The sequence below is a fragment of the Sordaria macrospora genome, chromosome 4 (assembly GCF_033870435.1).
Source record: "Sordaria macrospora chromosome 4, complete sequence".
NCBI lineage: Eukaryota > Fungi > Ascomycota > Sordariomycetes > Sordariales > Sordariaceae > Sordaria > Sordaria macrospora.
Window position 1 is genome coordinate 2,319,608 of NC_089374.1, and position 16,604 is coordinate 2,336,211.

Sequence of the window (16,604 nt, forward strand, 5' to 3'; positions counted from 1 at the left end):
AATCCGACGCGGTGGCGACGTACTCACTCTACGAAAGCCGGCTGTTCCCAGAGGTTGAAGTCGGCGAGACTTTTATAGTATGCGACTGCGGCGGCGTGACGGTAGTGAGTCTTTCCCTTTCCAATAATGGGAACCCATGTTTTACTTCACTAGCTACCTAGGGACATGGGCATGAAGAAGCACACTGACGCAATTCATCTTGATAGGACATATCGGGGTATGTCAAGTCACCCGTGGGGGGTTTCTTGTCAAGCTTAGTTTCGTTAACTGGAACAAACGCAAACTCTCTCCCGAGAGGACACCCGACAGCAAATCTCCAGACGAAGTCAAGCATGAAGGGGAACATGTCATTAAGCGAGCATTCAGCGGGAGGGACACTCATCACGCTGCCCTTTCCCACTCACCTGTTAACAGTCAGGGACTTGAGGACGACTTTGAAATCCCCCAGTCTTTGCTCGCGTAAGTCTCGGGAATTTTTCAATATTCAGCTATCCAGTGGGTGGTAATTTTAATTCAGCTGTCAGCTAACGCTGCTCTCCCCAAGATGGTCGGCGGTGGTCACCGGAGCGGTCGTCATGCTTTTAAGCGCCTGTGGTGGTGCAATCTTCGACGACATCATCGAGATAGAAAAAGGCTCGGAGCAGTATTCAGACACCCAGGAGGGTCTTCAACATACAACTGGTCCCACCGCTTGTTCCGTGACAGAGCTTTGTACGGGCGAAGTTCGGGCATCGACGTCACAAAACTCTGCATTGACTCCTGAAGAAACCGAACAAGGAAGCCCTTCTGCATCACGCCCATGGACTTCATTATGGCAATTTTCATTAGGGAAACTGGGGATATTCCGGATCTGCTCCCCTGCACCGTCAAGCCAGTTGACTGATGAGAGTATTGCGATTCCCACATTCAGTATCCAAATCCATCGACCAGAGAAGCGAGTGGACTCGGGACAGAGTCGCCGTAGCCCATTGGGACAACAATCGAGATTATTACTAGCGTCACTGGGAGAAACCCAACCTTTTATTGTCAACGTCACTGGAAATCCCCAAACATCTCCTTCCCCACTAAGACACTCACTTGACGGGACCACCGCGGTGAGCCATTCGGTCATTACCGACAAGACAAGCCATGACCGGGCCAATTCCTTCAACATGTTCACTTCTCCCACTCCTTGCTCCAACAACCTTTGCTTTAAGTCTCAAAAGTACCTGTTGAAGGAGGTTTCCCTCCTACGAGAGCAAAACGAGGAGCAACATGAACAGACCAAAGGTATGGTACAGCAGAGAAAAAGAGAAGTAGAGGATCGTCACAGTTCCTCGGTAAATCCCAGAAGCCACGATGACCTCAAAGAGGAAATTGCACAACTCAAAGACACCATCGAGAACTTGGAGCAAGAAGCTACCCCGAACGGTCCAAGCATGAGATACATCATGAAGGAGGATGTAAGGTTGGAGACCGAGCTGATGAGCCGGGTCCGCGAGAACGAATCGCTCGGTGAACGACTGGGGGTAACGAAGGGAAAGAGCAAGATGCACACTGGGCAAGAAGGTCAACCCTCGTTGGAAGAATATACACATAGAGGTAATGGGACAAGAAACCTGCCAGAACAATTCGGGGACTCGGCCAGTCAGCCCAAGCGCATTCCGAATACTCAAGCCGTCTAGCCGGAAAAGCGCGCCCAAGGACCCTCCATGGAAACCACCACGGTCATTACCAACGGAATGAAGGAAGCCAAATTCATTAATGGATGGGATTCGCTCTGTGCGGACATGCGAAGATGGAGCGAAAAGAGGGTGGTGATTAGGGGGTAGGGGGTTCTCTTCAACATACAACTGACACTACCTGCTACCTACGTATTCAGCAAAGCATCCCTCTACGCAAAGCACCCTCGTTTGCATCCCGAATGTGATTAACACATGTCGCACGACTTCACACTTGAGTCCAGAGAAACCGCCTGCTCCTGCGCTACGCCATGTTTCACATGCCAAAACCACGTTGGCAAATAGATAAATATGCCGCCGCGATCATGGTCATATCGCATTACGATATTAATTTATCACCTCTGGCCTTCGTTCGGTAAAACAAAGGAGCAGACGAATGGATCCAAAATAAAAAGAAATAAAAAAAGTGTGGTCCGTACCGTACTCGAACCGATATCTTCCCTCAAGCCGCAGCCGAAGTGTATTTCCACTCCAGGAATGTTGCTCATTACACCAACGAATCACGGGAAGGTAGCCTGGAAAGAACCCTTAAATACTCCCAGGGGAGTTGGGACGACGCAGGGTGCGCATAAGGTTGGAGGCCCGCAGGAGCGGCAGGCAGAAGAATCCAGCGCAACCTGGAAGAGCAGCGGGCAGGCACCATATTTCGCACCTCAAAGCCATATTGGAAGATGATGATGGCAGGTAGTCACATCACGATACTTGAAAAAGGTGCCTGTGACCAACAAGCTCCTTAGCCAGCAAAAACGATAAAGAAAAAAAAAAGGAAATGGAAATGAAAATGGAAAGAAGTGTGGTCCGTACCAAACTCGAACCGATATTTTCCTAAAGGGCGTACCCGAAGTGAATTTTGACTCCAGGAATGTTGCTCATTACACCAACGAACCACGGGAGGGTAGCCAGGAGAGTAACTAGGAAAGTAAACTTGATATACCCGCGTGCAAGTTCGGACGACGCGGGGTACTTGCGCAGAACAAATGAGTGTCAGGCAACCTGAGAGCGACAGGCAGGCAGAAGAAGCGGAAGGCAGGCACCATGAGATCACTTTGAACAAAGAGTTCGATCCAACGATGATCTGACGACAGAAAACTGGGCGAGCGTATACAGCCAAACAAGACGTCACATGTGCTCTTTGAGAACGGTTACCTCCATAGGAACGTCCTGATTATGTCATTCCGAACGGTATGTGCTGTTGCAGACACCTCGAGACAAGCGATTGACAGTGCACTGCATTGCTGATCGCGGCTGAACTTTATCTCGACCACCACTTATTTCTATCTCAGTCACATTGGGCGAAAAAGAGGCGCGAAGGTCTGTTTCCCAATGCTTCGGAAAGCATCACGGGGTTGAATGTGGACGGCCAAGGCGTCAAACCAAGGCTCACTTGCTAATATCCACGAATTGCGAGGCACCCACCACGCCCTGATTCCTGAGAGCACTTCAAAACACAACACGAGGGCTTTGTACTCGAATTATGTGTATCACGCAAACCTAAGCCATCCTTCAAAGTTCAAGGAGTTGTTTAACATGTGACAACATCCCTCAAACCTTGGAAGCAAATGCTTCTTGAAGAGACACTGCTCATGCCCATGCGGCGATCCGTCCGTCAGCATTTATGGTAAACGACCAGAGATCTGTCGTGCGAACCGCTTCAGTCACAGTAGCACCACCACGATATTTGCGTGAAGAGTTAACCCTAGAGGACAACAACGTGGCATTCATGCAAGTGCTGCAACCGAGGTCGAACAAGATGTGTTAATATAGTGAATAGATCAATCAAAGGAAAGTATTACCACATGCTCCGTCAGTAAGGCAACTACCCGGATCCCGGAAGCGAGGTCACACTGCTTTATGTGAGAGTTCTTGCCCCGAGTAAGGTAGGTAGTAACACGACATGTGATTCACGATTCGAGTACGTATCTTTCCAAGACCGGCGTCAGTTGCAATGCTGTACATGTTCTGTAGATTGACCACATCAGCAAGCACGTTACAGAGAAGGAAGTAAGTAAGACACAAAAAAGAATCGCACACTTGGTTTTCCTAGCTAGCAGCACACCTAGTTATTTAGCTAGCAATGGTTTAGTTTGGTATACTTTGCCAAAACACCATGAAAACACCCTCGCTTGACCACCGATAGAAATCCAAGAGACCATGGTAAAAATTGGGTCCTGAGAAACATAAAATAGCGAGAAAGAAGGGAAGCAGCATCAGTGGCTTAGAACCAGATATTGGCTGGTTGTAGATGATAATTCGAAGGGTCAAATAACGAAAACAAAAACCAAAAAAAAAAGGAAAAAAAAAAGAAAAAGTTCTAATAGAAATGATAATGACGGAAACGACCCAAAGCCTTAAGCATGTAAGCGATGAACACTCGCGTAAAGACTGTGTGGCCTATGACCCATCTCATCACCACCCATCTAACTCATTGCGAACTTTCCCTCCGATGACCCTTCTGGTGCCCGCCACCACTCGTAGCTTCACTGTGCCAATGGCGGTGGTTATGATGGTCATGATGGTGGTGGGGATGGTTGTGGTGAATCTGCGGCTTCGATAGCTGTGGCATTGGTGCCCCTTGTCTCTGCACGCCAGGGAGGCCGAATCCCGGTGGTGGTGGTGGTGGTGGTGGCGGGGGAATATGTTGTTGCATCCTCATTGATGGCATTGACATTGATGACGGCGGCAAAGGTGGAACTGGAGGTGGCGGTGGTAAAATAGGACCCGATGTACTCCCAAGATAGTAGCCGGTTTTTGGTTGTACTTGGAGCATCGATGGAGGAGGGGGAGGAGGAGGAGGAGGAGGAGGAGGAGGAGGAGGAGGAGGAGATAGAGGTAATGCTCCTTGTCCCGGTCTTGGCCACGCGGACGTAGCACCACCAGGTGTACCAGCAGCTGGTCTAACCAACCAGGGGGTCATGGACGTGGACGTGGAAACACCGCGCTCAACAACCACCTCCATCTTCACCTCTACCTCAAAATGGACCATTTTATCTTGATCAAACAGAAATGCCACCGGTGTGTCTTCATCAAAGCCGCTGATATCCACCACGTTCCTCCTCTCTCTGCTGCTCTCCTTTCCACAATCTCCTCCATGTGCTGCCGTTCCCGTTCTCGTAGCTGTTGGACCATGTGCACTTTGCCCAGCACACCCATCCCTAGAAACAGAAGGAGGCAGGACTGCTTTGATAGTGTTCATCCGTACTTCACGAGATTCCCTCGGAGCAAAGACCCGCAGCGAGGCCTTGTGCTTGCAAATGTACTCAAGAACAACAGCTCGGACCGTGGCGACTGTGAGATGGGAGAGAGAGCGCAGGATGGTGAGCTGGTGGGTAGGGCTGTTGGAGGGAAAGATGATTGTTATTAGGGTTGGTGTTTTAGTTCCTCTAACTTCGTCGCTGTTGGAGGAAGTAGACGAAGAGGGCGGAGTCATGCTGGAGCTGTGGTTGGTTTTGGGAGAAAAAAAAGAGGCGGAGGCAGAGACAGAAGCGGTGGAGGAGACGGTGCTAGCCGCCCCTTGCAATAGGGGGGATGCAACAGGTGGTAATTCTGCAGAGTCACTGGGTGTTGCTGTGATTTTTGCCAAGGAAGAGGAAGAGGAAGAGCAAGTGGTTGAAGATGAGGGTGTCTGAATAACCGCAAGAGGAGGAGGGGGAGGAGGAGGAGGAGGGGGAGGAGGAGGAGGAGGGGGAGGAGGAGGAGGAGGAATTATTCCCGCTGCAGAATATGCATTCGATTTCTGAACATGCCAAGGGGCAGAGCCGTTGTAATGGCTAACCCCTCGAGACATTCGTGGAAAATGTGGAGGAGGTGGTGGTGGCGGCGGTATACGATATTGAAATTGGCCCGTCGTTGATGGAAGATTATCTAGCCTCGAAGAACTTCCAGGTACAGCATCAACAACGGTTGAAAGTGCCGGAAAAGCCGTGGTAACTGGGAGTGTCTGTGACGGCACTTGCGCATGCCGAACATAATGCCCCAAGTATGCCCCCGTCAGCTCCATCGCTGTTCCATGACACTTCGGAATCTGGGGTTGTGAATAGTTGTGCTGGCGGTGAATCGCCCCGTTGGGATCTCTTCCAGTTCCCGCACTAGAAAAGATGGTTGTCGGTGGTGGTGGTGGTGGAGGAGGTATACGGCTCACTCCATTCCCAATTCCCCCATTCAGCCCCATATTCCGAATCGGCCATCCAGGTGGTGGAGGCGGCAGAGGAGGTAGATTTGTACCGCGCATACCCGTGATGCGACTATGATATGGCATGTTAAACCGCTTAGCAGTGGTTGGTAGAGGTCCGGAGACTGAGTGACGGGTGCATGCCGCAGCAGCTCCTAGGTTGCTGCGGATTATTGAGCGGTGACTAGATGACGAAGAGCTTCTTGAGTCTGAGCGTGATCGTCTGGAATCGGATTCAGATCCGGATGATGACAGGCTTCTTCGACGGCGCCCGCGCGACCGAGAGCGGGAACTGGAGTAGCTGTCTTCACGAGAGCTTGAGACGGACCTCCATCGAAGTGTTCTCCCACGCTGCTTATGTCTCCTGGATCCCCTCCCCCTATGACTAACATTTTCCCCTTTATCCTTCTTCTTTATCTTCTTCATCTCCTGGTGAGTAGTGCAGCAAGGCAAGGAACACGAAGTAGACCCGGAGGAGTGCTCTTGGCTGGGCTTGTCATACTCCTGTTTCCCAGCGTTATCTCTGGCGGCTTGGCGAAGATGCATGCCGCTTGGAACGAAGCTGAATCCGCGGGTCTGGATGCGATTTTGCACACATTCCGCTGATTTGACCATCAATGAGTGCAGAGCCGAGTAGATGGTCGGTCCCGCTTCCAGCAGAAGAGGAGCCCTGAAGCAATCATTGGTCCTCAGTACCACGGCTTCGAACTGGTCTGCTTCTTTGACGATGATGAGAGATAACTCGTCGTTTGGGCAACTGAAGAATCGACAGTTATCTGGGGGCAAGGTCAGTAACCCATCCTGTTCTGGTTGAGGCCAGTCGTAGGTAGTAAAAGGCCCGAAAGAAGAATTCTGAGTGAAAGAAGAGGCTAGAAGTACGGATTTGAGCAAGATAAGGTAAGTGGAGAGGACTCACCCAGGATCATGTCCTGCAACCGAGGGACAGGAAATGGATCAGTGACGGGTGCCATCGTTGGAGTGTTGGTATGGCCAGTGACATTAGGAGGAGTAAAGATCTTCGGTTCGATCAAGGGTACTAGCATTCCGGAATGGGCGTTGAACAGCCCTTGTAGGAGATGCTAGAGTAGACGAGGTTGCCATTGAGAGTGTCATGTCCAGGAGGCTCAACGACATATTTGTACCAATCTGTGCGTTGTCATTCCTGTCTCTGATTTCAGTGTCAGCATGGAAAGAAGCGGCCGAGTTATCCCATCCCAAGGCAGAACACGGAATGAAGAGGTTGGAACCTGACACGGCAGGTACATGTATAACACCTACTTTGTGTTCATGAAAGTGAGGCTACGATTCATGTGTATGCATGCTTGTCGTCACATCACTGCCAACACTGCCTTGCCTTGCTTGCACGACGACAGTCATGGGTTAGGTTGGATAACACACCGAGGGAATCGAGGCGTAGGTACACTAGATGCCTGGTGATGAGAGCATAACCTATAAGCAGGGGGGATGTAAGTCGTGTCCGTATTAGCAACGGGACGCATATGCGAGGCCAACGTGTGGTAACGAGCTCGTTGAAGCTCAAGGCTGTCGGGATGCCAAATAAGCATATGTAGCCTCGCCCGAGTTGAGGAAGCCGGCGAGAGTAATTTGGGAAGAGGCATATTGAAGCTGAGGCACGCCATTAAGGTTCCACTTGGCTTCCCGGTGACTGTTCTTTGTTGAACGTCGGACACTCAAGTTGCTCGTGTGGACTTGACCGGTACTAGGGCTGGTGAGGCCTTGGAGATGACCGGGTCTGGTTGTGCAGAATTCGGAACCGGGTCAGCCTGGAGTTTGGAAACTGGGTATGGGTTGTTATTGTCGACATGTGGGACATACATGGATCTTTTCCACTTACTATTCAAAAGAAGCCACCAACATGGGCTCTGCGATACAGCAGAGACATAATGACATGCCACACAACGGTACACAGGTTGTTGTCCGGCTTGTGTCTTACGTTGATCAGATTAGACGATCCAGGATCTCGGGAAGTGCATGGTTCGACTGCCTAAATCTAGCCTTGTTTCACAAGAGGTTGTGCTTCCCGTTTAAGCAAATGAAAGCAAAGCATGGAAGAAGCGGAAGGGTGACGATAACCTGACAATCGAACCCGTGATGGAAGTAAGACCGATTTGAACGACACAGCAGATAAGGCGTAAAAGCATAGGCAATGAAGCGTGGACTGAAGCTGTCAAACTTCCAATCCAGATAACAGACCATCAGCAGCCAAGATTCGCTTGAATGAAGTGGGTGAACAAAACCCCAACTCTTGTTGAAGGCAAACAAAAATAAGGAAAGCTTCATGCCACGAGTGAAGTACAATCCCCGAAACGTCCAGTCCTCATAGTTCATACCTGTAACAGCCTCAACCTAACAGACGCCAGAGAAGTGAAGATGCAAAGTCGCGACTAAAAATACAACTTTTATTGATTCCAGCGCTAGAGAAATTTCAACCAAGGAGCCTCCCTTCCATACCAACCCATCTACCTGACCAAACAAGAATGTGCCGAAAGATAGACTTAATCGATACTCAACTTTTCTAGACGCGACTTCACTGCCTCAACGAGAGCAGTTTCACGATCCAGCAAGCTCATGACTTGCGCGACCTTTTGCTTCCGAATGTCGGACGGGATCTTCATAACAGGCATCGGCGAGGGGGTACCGTCAATGCTGTCCGTGCTCTGAAGCTGCTGGGCTTGCTCAAACAAGGCGTCCCTGAGGGTCTGGACCTCCTCGAAACGTTTGAGTGAGTGTCCGGCAGTGTTGATAGATGCTGTGGTGGTATCCTCTTCTTCCTCCTCGTCGCCCAGGATGCTGCTTGCCAGAGTGCGGACCTCCTCTGTCCAAGCCTTTTCCTTGTCGCTCAACTCCCGGGTCGAGACCTGACCCAAGCGCTTGCGCAGGTTGTCTACCCGGCGAGCGAGGTTCTCCTGTCTGACCTTCATCACATCTATCCTGTTTCTGACGAGCATTTCCTCGGAAATGTTTACTTCCTTGTCGCTCCTGCTCTCTCCTTCCCCAGAAATGGTTTCGATCCGCTGGTTAACCTCATAGACCTTGGTGATTTGCTCCTTCAGCTCGTAGGTCAAGGCTTCACACTTCCTGAAGAGCTCGGCGACGGCATTGTTGAGTTCGAACACCTCGGAGCTAACAAGGCGATGGCCCTCCGTGAGGATTTCCAGAGTAGCAACTGACAACCGGACCTCCTGCTGCATAAGCGGGCGCTTCCTGCTAGTTCTCAGTGAATCCAACCAAGGAGCCAGCGTGCTAGGCCGGCTCAAAACCTCGGCAGGATGGAACAGCGGCCGAGGTTCCCAAACCGTGAGAGGTTCAGGGGTGTCTCCAGGTCCGGTAAGCGCAGGGGTTTCCTGACGATCCGACATCAACTCGCTCTTAGGCGTATCGAAGAACATGATGACCGGGTCATTGTGAGTAGCTGACAAAACAAAGTGACCAAGATCGGAGCTCCTGAATGCCGTAGCAGCAGCAAGGACATTCTGGGCATGCTGGGGCGTGTAGATGCGGTCGACCTCGGCGCGTGGTCCCTTGGCCAAGAGGTCAAACCGGAAGTCAACCCCAGCCTCCGAGTCACTCTGGAGCTCGCCCTCAAGAACGGAAACCCATGGAGCCAATGAGACATAGGTAATGCCAGCAGCATGTGTAACATAGAACGCATAGCGGGTGGTAGCATCCTCGCTGAACACGGGCCAGCTGTCTGGCGTGATTTCGGCTGGCTTGAGCGTGTCGAAAGTGTGGTACACGAGCAGGGACGGGGCCTCGTGGTCAGAGAAACCGAAACCTCGGGTCGAGGCGTTTCGAGGAGGCAACCATTGAGCCTCAACCCCACCAATATCGAGACAGATCTTGACCTGTCCGCTGGTCGACAAGAGGCAGATGACAGACAACGAGAGACTATCTATATCGTCATCATCGGCATAAAGCTCAACATCTTCGCCCATCATGAGGTCGGCATAATTGCGTTTGGCGCCGATGACCATAATATCCTTCAGCTCCACCTCGTCGTCTTGCTCATCCTCGGGACCAACGTCAAACTCAAATGGACCCTGGAGTCGAGGAATGCTCCCCGGCCGAGAGGGGCGCGAATACACTTGGGTCTCTTCCCCATAGGGGCCTTCATAGTTTTTGGGCTCCTGGTTGTCGAGATCGGCCATCCACTCCAGCTGTTGCTTAGCGAGCAGCTTCTCCTCCTTAGTGGCGTCCGGATCGGTCTCGAGGGTTTCGATCTTTTGAACGACAGAGACGGAAAGCGAGGGAATGAGCGTGGGAGGAGGCGACCAGCGGCGCGGCAAGAGGGGGCATAGAGCATAAACGTCTCCCTCGGCCATGGCCACCCACAATGTCATTGGCGCCCAGCCGTTGGAGTTGCGCGAGGCAAAGCAGGCCGAAGCGACCTTCATGTCGAAGTCATCGGGGGAGAAGGCCTTGTTGGTCGATGTCGAGGCACCGAAATCCTGGTCCACTGAAGTGCCGTCGGCCAGCCTCTTGAGGTCGACCTCGAGGGTAGGGGTGTCGAAGGACCACCGGTCGATAGTGGAAAGCTCCCATACGCGGACCACAGCGTCTTCGGTGACGGTTACGAGGCAGTTGCCGTTGACGCCCAGAGGGTGCCATACTGCGCTGACAACAGCGGACTTGGAGGTGACGTGAGTGGTAGGGCCAAGGGTCCAGAACTTGGGCTTGAAGGGCGCTGTCTCTCCAGAGGTGAGGTGGGAGGTGTCGGGTAGCATACAGACGTGGACTGTGTGAGAGGTCAGGACGGCCAACTGATCCTTGTTAGGGGAGATGACCAGCTGCCGGATCTCGCTGGCGACAGGGGTCTTGATGACCTAGAAGAGGAAAGCCATGTCAGTACCGAACCCAAAAATGCCATGGTACTCTTCTTGCCATCTTCTATCGAGTATTGGGGATGTGAATCCACATACTCTGTAGCCCGGTCCCTGGGGAAGATGGCTTGTCTCCTCATCATAGACCTCGAAGGAGCTATCGGAGCTATTTCCGTTGAGGTGGCTGGCAGCACGGGCCCGTGACTGATGGGCTTCGAAGGCATAATTCAGATAGGCGATATCTCCCCATCTGATCTCCCTTCCGCTGGCAACAAAGACCTCGTTTCCTCGTTGGGCGATGGTACGTTTGGGCCCCGAACTGGCGTTCCTAGAGTAGGCTATCGAAGCGGGGAGCCGACTGTTGTCCTCGGACTGCTTGAAGAGCCTGTGGCCCGGGTTTGGGTCCTGGAGCCAGGGCGCCGAGTAGCTCTTAATTTTGGGCATCCCGACGGCTTTGGTTCGTCCTCGGTGGTTGGTGGTATGGGCTCTTGTCGCTATTCTATCCAAGCTTGGTGAATCCTACAAACGAGGGCGGTGCGTGTTTGCGCAAATAAATCCAAGTTTGGTGTTCTGGCTTCCTCTAGGCAGAAATAGTTAGTGTAGAGGTCCTAGCATCCACGGGTCGGTTTCCGTTGTCGTGCTTGCCCGCACTTTGGTTGCTGTGCTGAAAGTAGGTGTGCTGCAGCAGTGGGCAGGTGCACTAGGATCAGGATCTGTGTATGTGTGTATGTAGGTATGTAACGGGCATTCGTAAGGAATTTGGCGGACCCCGATTTTTGAGGTTGAAAAGGTGATCAAGAACAGAGGCCAAGGGAGAGAGAGAAGGGAAAGAGAGATTGGGATCCCTTTTTGAAAGCGGCAAGGCCAGGGCCGTCGAACGATGGGAAGCCGGGAAAGCGAAGTTTGCTAGTGGTCTCGGTTGGCTGGTCAGGATGGTAACAACAAGGTTTGACTACCTTAGCGTGTTGTATTGTAAGGTATTCCTCTGGATGCCACTATGCCCAGTCCGAGCCAGTGCTGTAAATGAGGCGTCCAGGGCGTCAGTAGAGGCGTCTCCTTCCGTGTGTATGCCGTGTGTTTTCCGTTGCTCAAGGCTTGCCTTGATCGATCGTGTTAGCTTCCCTTTTAGCGCGTTTCCACTTCTTCCACAGCCGTTTAGTCCGTTTCAACTGTTCGTGTTCAGACTGTTCAAACCGTGTCGTCTCACGCCATTATTGAGGTGATCAACAGGAGACGGCCAGCCCGGGATCCATGGATGATGGGAGGAGAATGGACGACCTACAGAGGGGATAGATGCTATGAAAGGTAAGGTACAAAGTAGGTAGTGCTGTGACGCGCCTGTAAATTCCCTTGGGTGCCAGATTGCGGTCCAATCGGCCGGCAATTCTTGTTGGATCAAAGCTGACCACCACTGCTTGCCCTTGCTTCCCATCTCCTCTGCCCTTGCCTGCCGTCGTCATATTTGCGGGCACCTCGTAAAATAGATCGGTAGGGTACCTGACCCACCTCCAACGGCTGGCCGGTTAAAGTGCCAAGACTTTGCCCTGGACTGCCCAGACTGCCATGATGCTCCCTGCACTGTGACACTGTGCGCCAACAACGAACTCGAAGCCTGCCGTCGCGGTCCACGGCCAGTCCAGTCGCGCTCAGCAAGCTGCCTGCCTGCCCACTGTACTTTAGCAGTTCCAATTCATTGGCAAACCATCATCCCCACGGCATCGAGGTCTCAGAACCCCAAACAATTGAACTTGAGCTGGAAGCTTTCCCTGGTTTCCTTCTTCCTGGTTACACTTTCTACTCAAAGACTGATAAATCCATCCTCACTAACCATGTTGAACACTCGCCAAAGGAGCACCGTAGAGCGCCTTGACAGGCCAAGCGCCTACTTTTTCAACAAGGTGAGTGCTCCCTGACGGCATTTCCATTTCCAAAACATTGCCAATCTCTCCTGTCCATAATTAGCACATGGCCAGTTGCTGACCCATCCACTCACCATCACAGAACAGGCGCAACAGACGTCATGACCGGGACCACCGCGATGGAGAAAATGAGGACAGTAACATGCATCCCGAGGCGCACGACGACCCGTTGAAGGATGCGACCACTCTCTACGTCGGCAATCTGTAAGTTTGCCTCCCCCACGCTTGCCCCTTGGTGATAATCACATGCAGTCCTTTAATAATAACAAAACTAACGGAATCCTCCTCGGCAGTTCCTTCTACACTACAGAAGAACAGGTTTACGAACTCTTTAGCAAATGCGGCGAGATCAAGCGCTTGGTCATGGGCCTCGATCGTTTACAAAAGACACCGTGCGGTTTCTGCTTCGTCGAATACTACACCCATCAGGACGCTCTCGATTGCATGAAGTACATTGGCGGCACCAAGTTGGACGAGCGCATCATCCGAACCGATCTCGACCCAGGCTTCGAGGAAGGACGACAGTACGGCCGTGGCAAGTCGGGCGGCCAAGTACGGGATGAGTACCGTGAGGACTACGACGAGGGCCGCGGTGGTCTTGGTCGCCAGATCCAGGCCGAGAGGATGAGGGAGCATGACCACAAGCGTTACGACGACAACGACGAACAATACGGCCGCTTGCGCTAAGCCAAGATTGCATGGGAGTTACGCGGAACAATAAAGAGTGGAAGGGAGTGCATCAAGATATGTGCACCGGTATCCACCCAACCAGTCGGCATGACAAATCGACAGGAAACACATATAATCAGACCCTGAAATTACCAGGGAAGGTGGAGGTGAAACAGAGAAGCGTAAAAGACAAATACCCCTTGGGAGATATGATGTTCGTTCTTGTATTGGTATCTTGTTATGGTATGTGGGGAAATTATGGATTCCCCATCCATTCGGTATATGGCTTCACAACATTCTTTTGTGATGCTTGCCTGGCCGTGTTTGCACTGCTGCTCTCTGCATTGGTATCTCAACACGGAGCGAGCAGGAGTGGGGTGTCCATGATGGACAGAACCTTAAAGTCAGTCAATCTCCTTACGAGACGAGACAGAAAGGCCCATCTTCTTTCATCCCTCAAGCAAACGGCCCCGTTATCAGTATATCCGACGCCATCCATGCCATTTCGCTGCGTAATGTTACAAGTGATATACATGCTTGCACGATATCGTCCATCGTCCGGATCGAAGGGCTTAGTAACCAGGAGGGTTGACTCTCTGGGAGACACGGGTCCACTTGGGAACCTCTGGAGAAGGAATGTCTGGTTAGCCTGGATCCTTGCATGTTGTCTAGTGATGCATCAAGGTGGTAAGGTGGCACATACTGTGAATGCCCTTGCGATACCTCTTCTCGTTACGGGCGAAGACGGTGTACTTGTCCTTGGGCAGCATCTCGGCCTCGGTGGGCATCTCAGCCCTCCAGCGTTGCACCGCCTTGACAGTCTCTCCCTTTTTGGCGAGGGCGTTCTCAATGGTGTCGACAACGCTGTCCACGGCCCTCAAGCGGCGGCGCTGCCTGAGCTTCTGGAACTTGGACATGCGCCATGGGATCTTCCTGTGTTTATCGCGTCATGGTTAGTATTCCTCCTAGAGCATTTTGGCGCAGTGCAAAAAAAGTGGCTTACCAGAGAAGACCTCCGGAGAGGGGGTTTGTGAATTTGAAAGCCCCAAACATTGTGGTGGTGTGGTGGATGTTTGGGGGGAGAGCTGCTGCAACCAGTTCGCTTCGTCAGAATGGGTCCCGAAGGTATCGCGGGAATCGGCGCGGCGGGCGGACGTCGTCCAAACCACAGTCCCGTCCAAAAAAATCGCGGGTCCGTTCGCCAACCCTAACCCTGAGCGCGCTTCCTATCATGTCCAAGTCTCGGACAAGCTGGAGCGAATGCCAAGACTCAGTCCTTAAAAGGGCCTGAACTCCCCCTTGCAAGCTCCACTGTTCAGCCTCGTGGAGTCCCCGCCATTTTGTGCTCCAAAATCACCCCCGCTGTCCGCGCACTGTTCGCGGCAGATGGACACACGGGTGCACGGAGGGGACACGGGAGCACCTGCAGCGTTAGCGCCATCCGTCACCGAACTTCCAGCTCCAACAACCGCGTCCACTGTCCACCAACCGCCCGCTGTTTACGATTTCCAGCATTCCAAGCAATCACCAAGAACAGAACACCATACCAATTCCGGAACATCTTCAGCCTGTCGCGACCCTATCACCAACGAAAGGATAGCGCTGGTCGCAAACACATTTTCGACGACACATACGAAAGCGAACGATAGCTCGATAGCTCCTCGATAGACCATCAGACCAACACAACCGGACACAGACAGGGGAGCCTGCGCATCAAGTGGGAATCAGGGACATTAGGGGACCACCAACACGACGACGGAACCACAGCAACAACAACAATCATGAGCTACTACTTCGCCATCATCGGCACCCAGGACAATCCTCTCTTCGAGTATGACTTTGGTACCAGCAAACAAGGCGGCGACGGCATGGCGCGCTTCACCGAACAAGCGCGACAGCTTAATCAGTTTATCATCCACAGCAGTTTGGACATAGTCGAGGAGGTTCAATGGACTAATGGGCAGATGTATGTCTTCCTTCGTTCCGCTCCTACCCTCCTTATCCCCTTCTTCTCCCTTCCTGCCCTTGCCCTCTCCAGCTCTATCCCCGCCAATATGCTAACCCCCCTTTCCTCCCCGCAGGTACCTAAAACTAGTCGACCGCTTCTTCACCTCCTACATCTCATGCTTCCTAACCGCCTCCAACATCAAATTCCTTCTCCTCCACCAACCCCCCTCCTCTTCTTCGTCAGGTCTCCCCGCCTCCTCGTCAGGAGCCTCAACCCTCACCTCTAGCAGCACCACAACCCTAGGCCAACACCCACCATCATCAACCTCCACCTCTTCGCTATCCGTAATCCCTTCCTTGTCCACCCTCACCGGCGGCGGCGGCAACTCCAGCACCATTACCTTAACCGGTGGTGCAAGCCGAACCTCGACGTCGATAGCAGCCAACCCGACCTCTCCCCAGACCGAGGAAGCGATACGGAATTTCTTCGCCGAGGTGTATGAGAATTACGTGAAAGCCATCATGAGTCCGTTTTACAAGACCAACATGGAGATTCGGAGTCCCGTTTTTAGGGCGAGGGTGGCGGCTGCGGGGAGGAAGTATTTGTAGGACGGATACAGCGAAAGGGTCGTGAAGTGGGAGAGTAGTAGTTGGGGGAGGGCCAAGGGGAAGGCTGTGGACAAGGTTTTGGCCCTGGACAGGGACATGGACATCGAAGAGGGAAAAGACCAGAAGCAGGAGGGATATGTTCCTGGGCACGGAGCGGGGAGAGAGAGACGCGAGCGAGAAAGCACCAGAGAGGACCAGCCCAAGGGACGGGGATGGATGTCTGGGTGGTTCGGAGAGTGATGGATTGGAGAGGGACGATCCGGATGCTATGGGTGTTATAGAAGATGCGGGAATAGGCTACCCATGCGATGACGGGACTAACGACAAGAAGGGATGTGATACGGTACTCGTAATGTTTTATACCCCTTGGATTAGCTGGAAGGTTTGAAGTCATTTTTAGTTGGAGCATACAAATGAAGACGGCGAGCAGTATCGTTCAGCCAGATGAGACCAAGATTTGTTACGCTTCATGATCACAGCTATGACTGTTGGTGCTGTCTAGCCTCTTGGTCTTTTGGAAGCAGGTGCCTAAGGTGAGACATGGCCAATGTTCTGTTCAGCCAAAATCGTACGGAATCACTTAGGCAAGCAGCACACGTCGCCGTTAAGGTGTAGGACCAAAAACTGAGGAAACACGCTGCAGAGTACGTTGATTTATCATGTAAAGTAATAGATGATGACTAGCCTGTTATGTGCCCATCATACATCTTCCTTTCTCTCATTTGGTGAC

The 16,604-nt window shown here is 52.2% G+C and overlaps 6 protein-coding genes across 6 annotated transcripts; 3 read left to right on the forward strand and 3 right to left on the reverse strand.

The window, feature by feature from the left end:
• Positions 1-1,151: 1,151 nt before the first annotated feature.
• SMAC4_05280 (uncharacterized protein) lies at positions 1,152-1,664 on the forward strand (the record flags this gene model as incomplete). The annotated part of the gene is made up of 1 exon (XM_003346336.1): positions 1,152-1,664. One exon carries the CDS (start codon positions 1,152-1,154, stop codon positions 1,662-1,664), a length of 513 nt encoding a protein of 170 aa, XP_003346384.1.
• A 2,479-nt stretch (positions 1,665-4,143) lies between these two features.
• SMAC4_05281 (uncharacterized protein) lies at positions 4,144-6,860 on the reverse strand (the record flags this gene model as incomplete). Its single annotated transcript, XM_003346337.2, has 3 exons — positions 4,144-5,040; positions 5,353-6,539; positions 6,806-6,860. 3 exons carry the CDS (start codon positions 6,858-6,860, stop codon positions 4,144-4,146), a joined length of 2,139 nt encoding a protein of 712 aa, XP_003346385.2.
• Positions 6,861-7,824: 964 nt separating this feature from the next.
• On the reverse strand, positions 7,825-11,402 carry SMAC4_05282 (uncharacterized protein). The gene is made up of 2 exons (XM_003346338.2): positions 10,830-11,402; positions 7,825-10,733 (listed from the first exon to the last, which is right to left on the reverse strand). The coding sequence occupies exons 1-2, from the start codon at positions 11,172-11,174 to the stop codon at positions 8,406-8,408; spliced, it is 2,673 nt and encodes an 890-aa protein (XP_003346386.1). The 5' UTR covers positions 11,175-11,402; the 3' UTR covers positions 7,825-8,405.
• Positions 11,403-12,450: 1,048 nt separating this feature from the next.
• SMAC4_05283 (uncharacterized protein) lies at positions 12,451-13,435 on the forward strand. Its single transcript, XM_003346339.2, has 3 exons — positions 12,451-12,628; positions 12,732-12,853; positions 12,943-13,435. The coding sequence occupies exons 1-3, from the start codon at positions 12,560-12,562 to the stop codon at positions 13,334-13,336; spliced, it is 585 nt and encodes a 194-aa protein (XP_003346387.1). The 5' UTR covers positions 12,451-12,559; the 3' UTR covers positions 13,337-13,435.
• An 88-nt stretch (positions 13,436-13,523) lies between these two features.
• Positions 13,524-14,551, reverse strand: SMAC4_05284 (mitochondrial 54S ribosomal mL60 domain-containing protein). The gene is made up of 3 exons (XM_003346340.2): positions 14,322-14,551; positions 14,022-14,251; positions 13,524-13,943 (listed from the first exon to the last, which is right to left on the reverse strand). The coding sequence occupies exons 1-3, from the start codon at positions 14,369-14,371 to the stop codon at positions 13,891-13,893; spliced, it is 333 nt and encodes a 110-aa protein (XP_003346388.2). The 5' UTR covers positions 14,372-14,551; the 3' UTR covers positions 13,524-13,890.
• Positions 14,552-14,843: 292 nt separating this feature from the next.
• SMAC4_05285 (uncharacterized protein) lies at positions 14,844-16,324 on the forward strand. Its single transcript, XM_003346341.2, has 2 exons — positions 14,844-15,284; positions 15,400-16,324. Exons 1-2 carry the CDS (start codon positions 15,100-15,102, stop codon positions 15,872-15,874), a joined length of 660 nt encoding a protein of 219 aa, XP_003346389.1. The 5' UTR covers positions 14,844-15,099; the 3' UTR covers positions 15,875-16,324.
• The last annotated feature ends 280 nt before the right edge of the window (positions 16,325-16,604 follow it).

Excerpts from the sequence above, each read along its gene's own strand:
- SMAC4_05282 (XM_003346338.2), bottom strand. The coding sequence starts at position 11,174 with ATGCCCAAAATTAAGAGCTACTCGGCGCCCTGGCTCCAGGACCCAAAC. Across the intron at positions 10,734-10,829 it reads CCCAGGGACCGGGCTACAGA|GTCATCAAGACCCCTGTCGC; the intron begins GTATGTGGATTC and ends TTCCTCTTCTAG.
- SMAC4_05283 (XM_003346339.2), top strand. The coding sequence starts at position 12,560 with ATGTTGAACACTCGCCAAAGGAGCACCGTAGAGCGCCTTGACAGGCCA. Across the intron at positions 12,629-12,731 it reads GCGCCTACTTTTTCAACAAG|AACAGGCGCAACAGACGTCA; the intron begins GTGAGTGCTCCC and ends TCACCATCACAG. Across the intron at positions 12,854-12,942 it reads ACTCTCTACGTCGGCAATCT|TTCCTTCTACACTACAGAAG; the intron begins GTAAGTTTGCCT and ends CCTCCTCGGCAG.
- SMAC4_05284 (XM_003346340.2), bottom strand. The coding sequence starts at position 14,371 with ATGTTTGGGGCTTTCAAATTCACAAACCCCCTCTCCGGAGGTCTTCTC. Across the intron at positions 14,252-14,321 it reads CTCTCCGGAGGTCTTCTCTG|GAAGATCCCATGGCGCATGT; the intron begins GTAAGCCACTTT and ends CGATAAACACAG. Across the intron at positions 13,944-14,021 it reads GTATCGCAAGGGCATTCACA|AGGTTCCCAAGTGGACCCGT; the intron begins GTATGTGCCACC and ends TTCCTTCTCCAG.
- SMAC4_05285 (XM_003346341.2), top strand. The coding sequence starts at position 15,100 with ATGAGCTACTACTTCGCCATCATCGGCACCCAGGACAATCCTCTCTTC. Across the intron at positions 15,285-15,399 it reads CAATGGACTAATGGGCAGAT|GTACCTAAAACTAGTCGACC; the intron begins GTATGTCTTCCT and ends TCCTCCCCGCAG.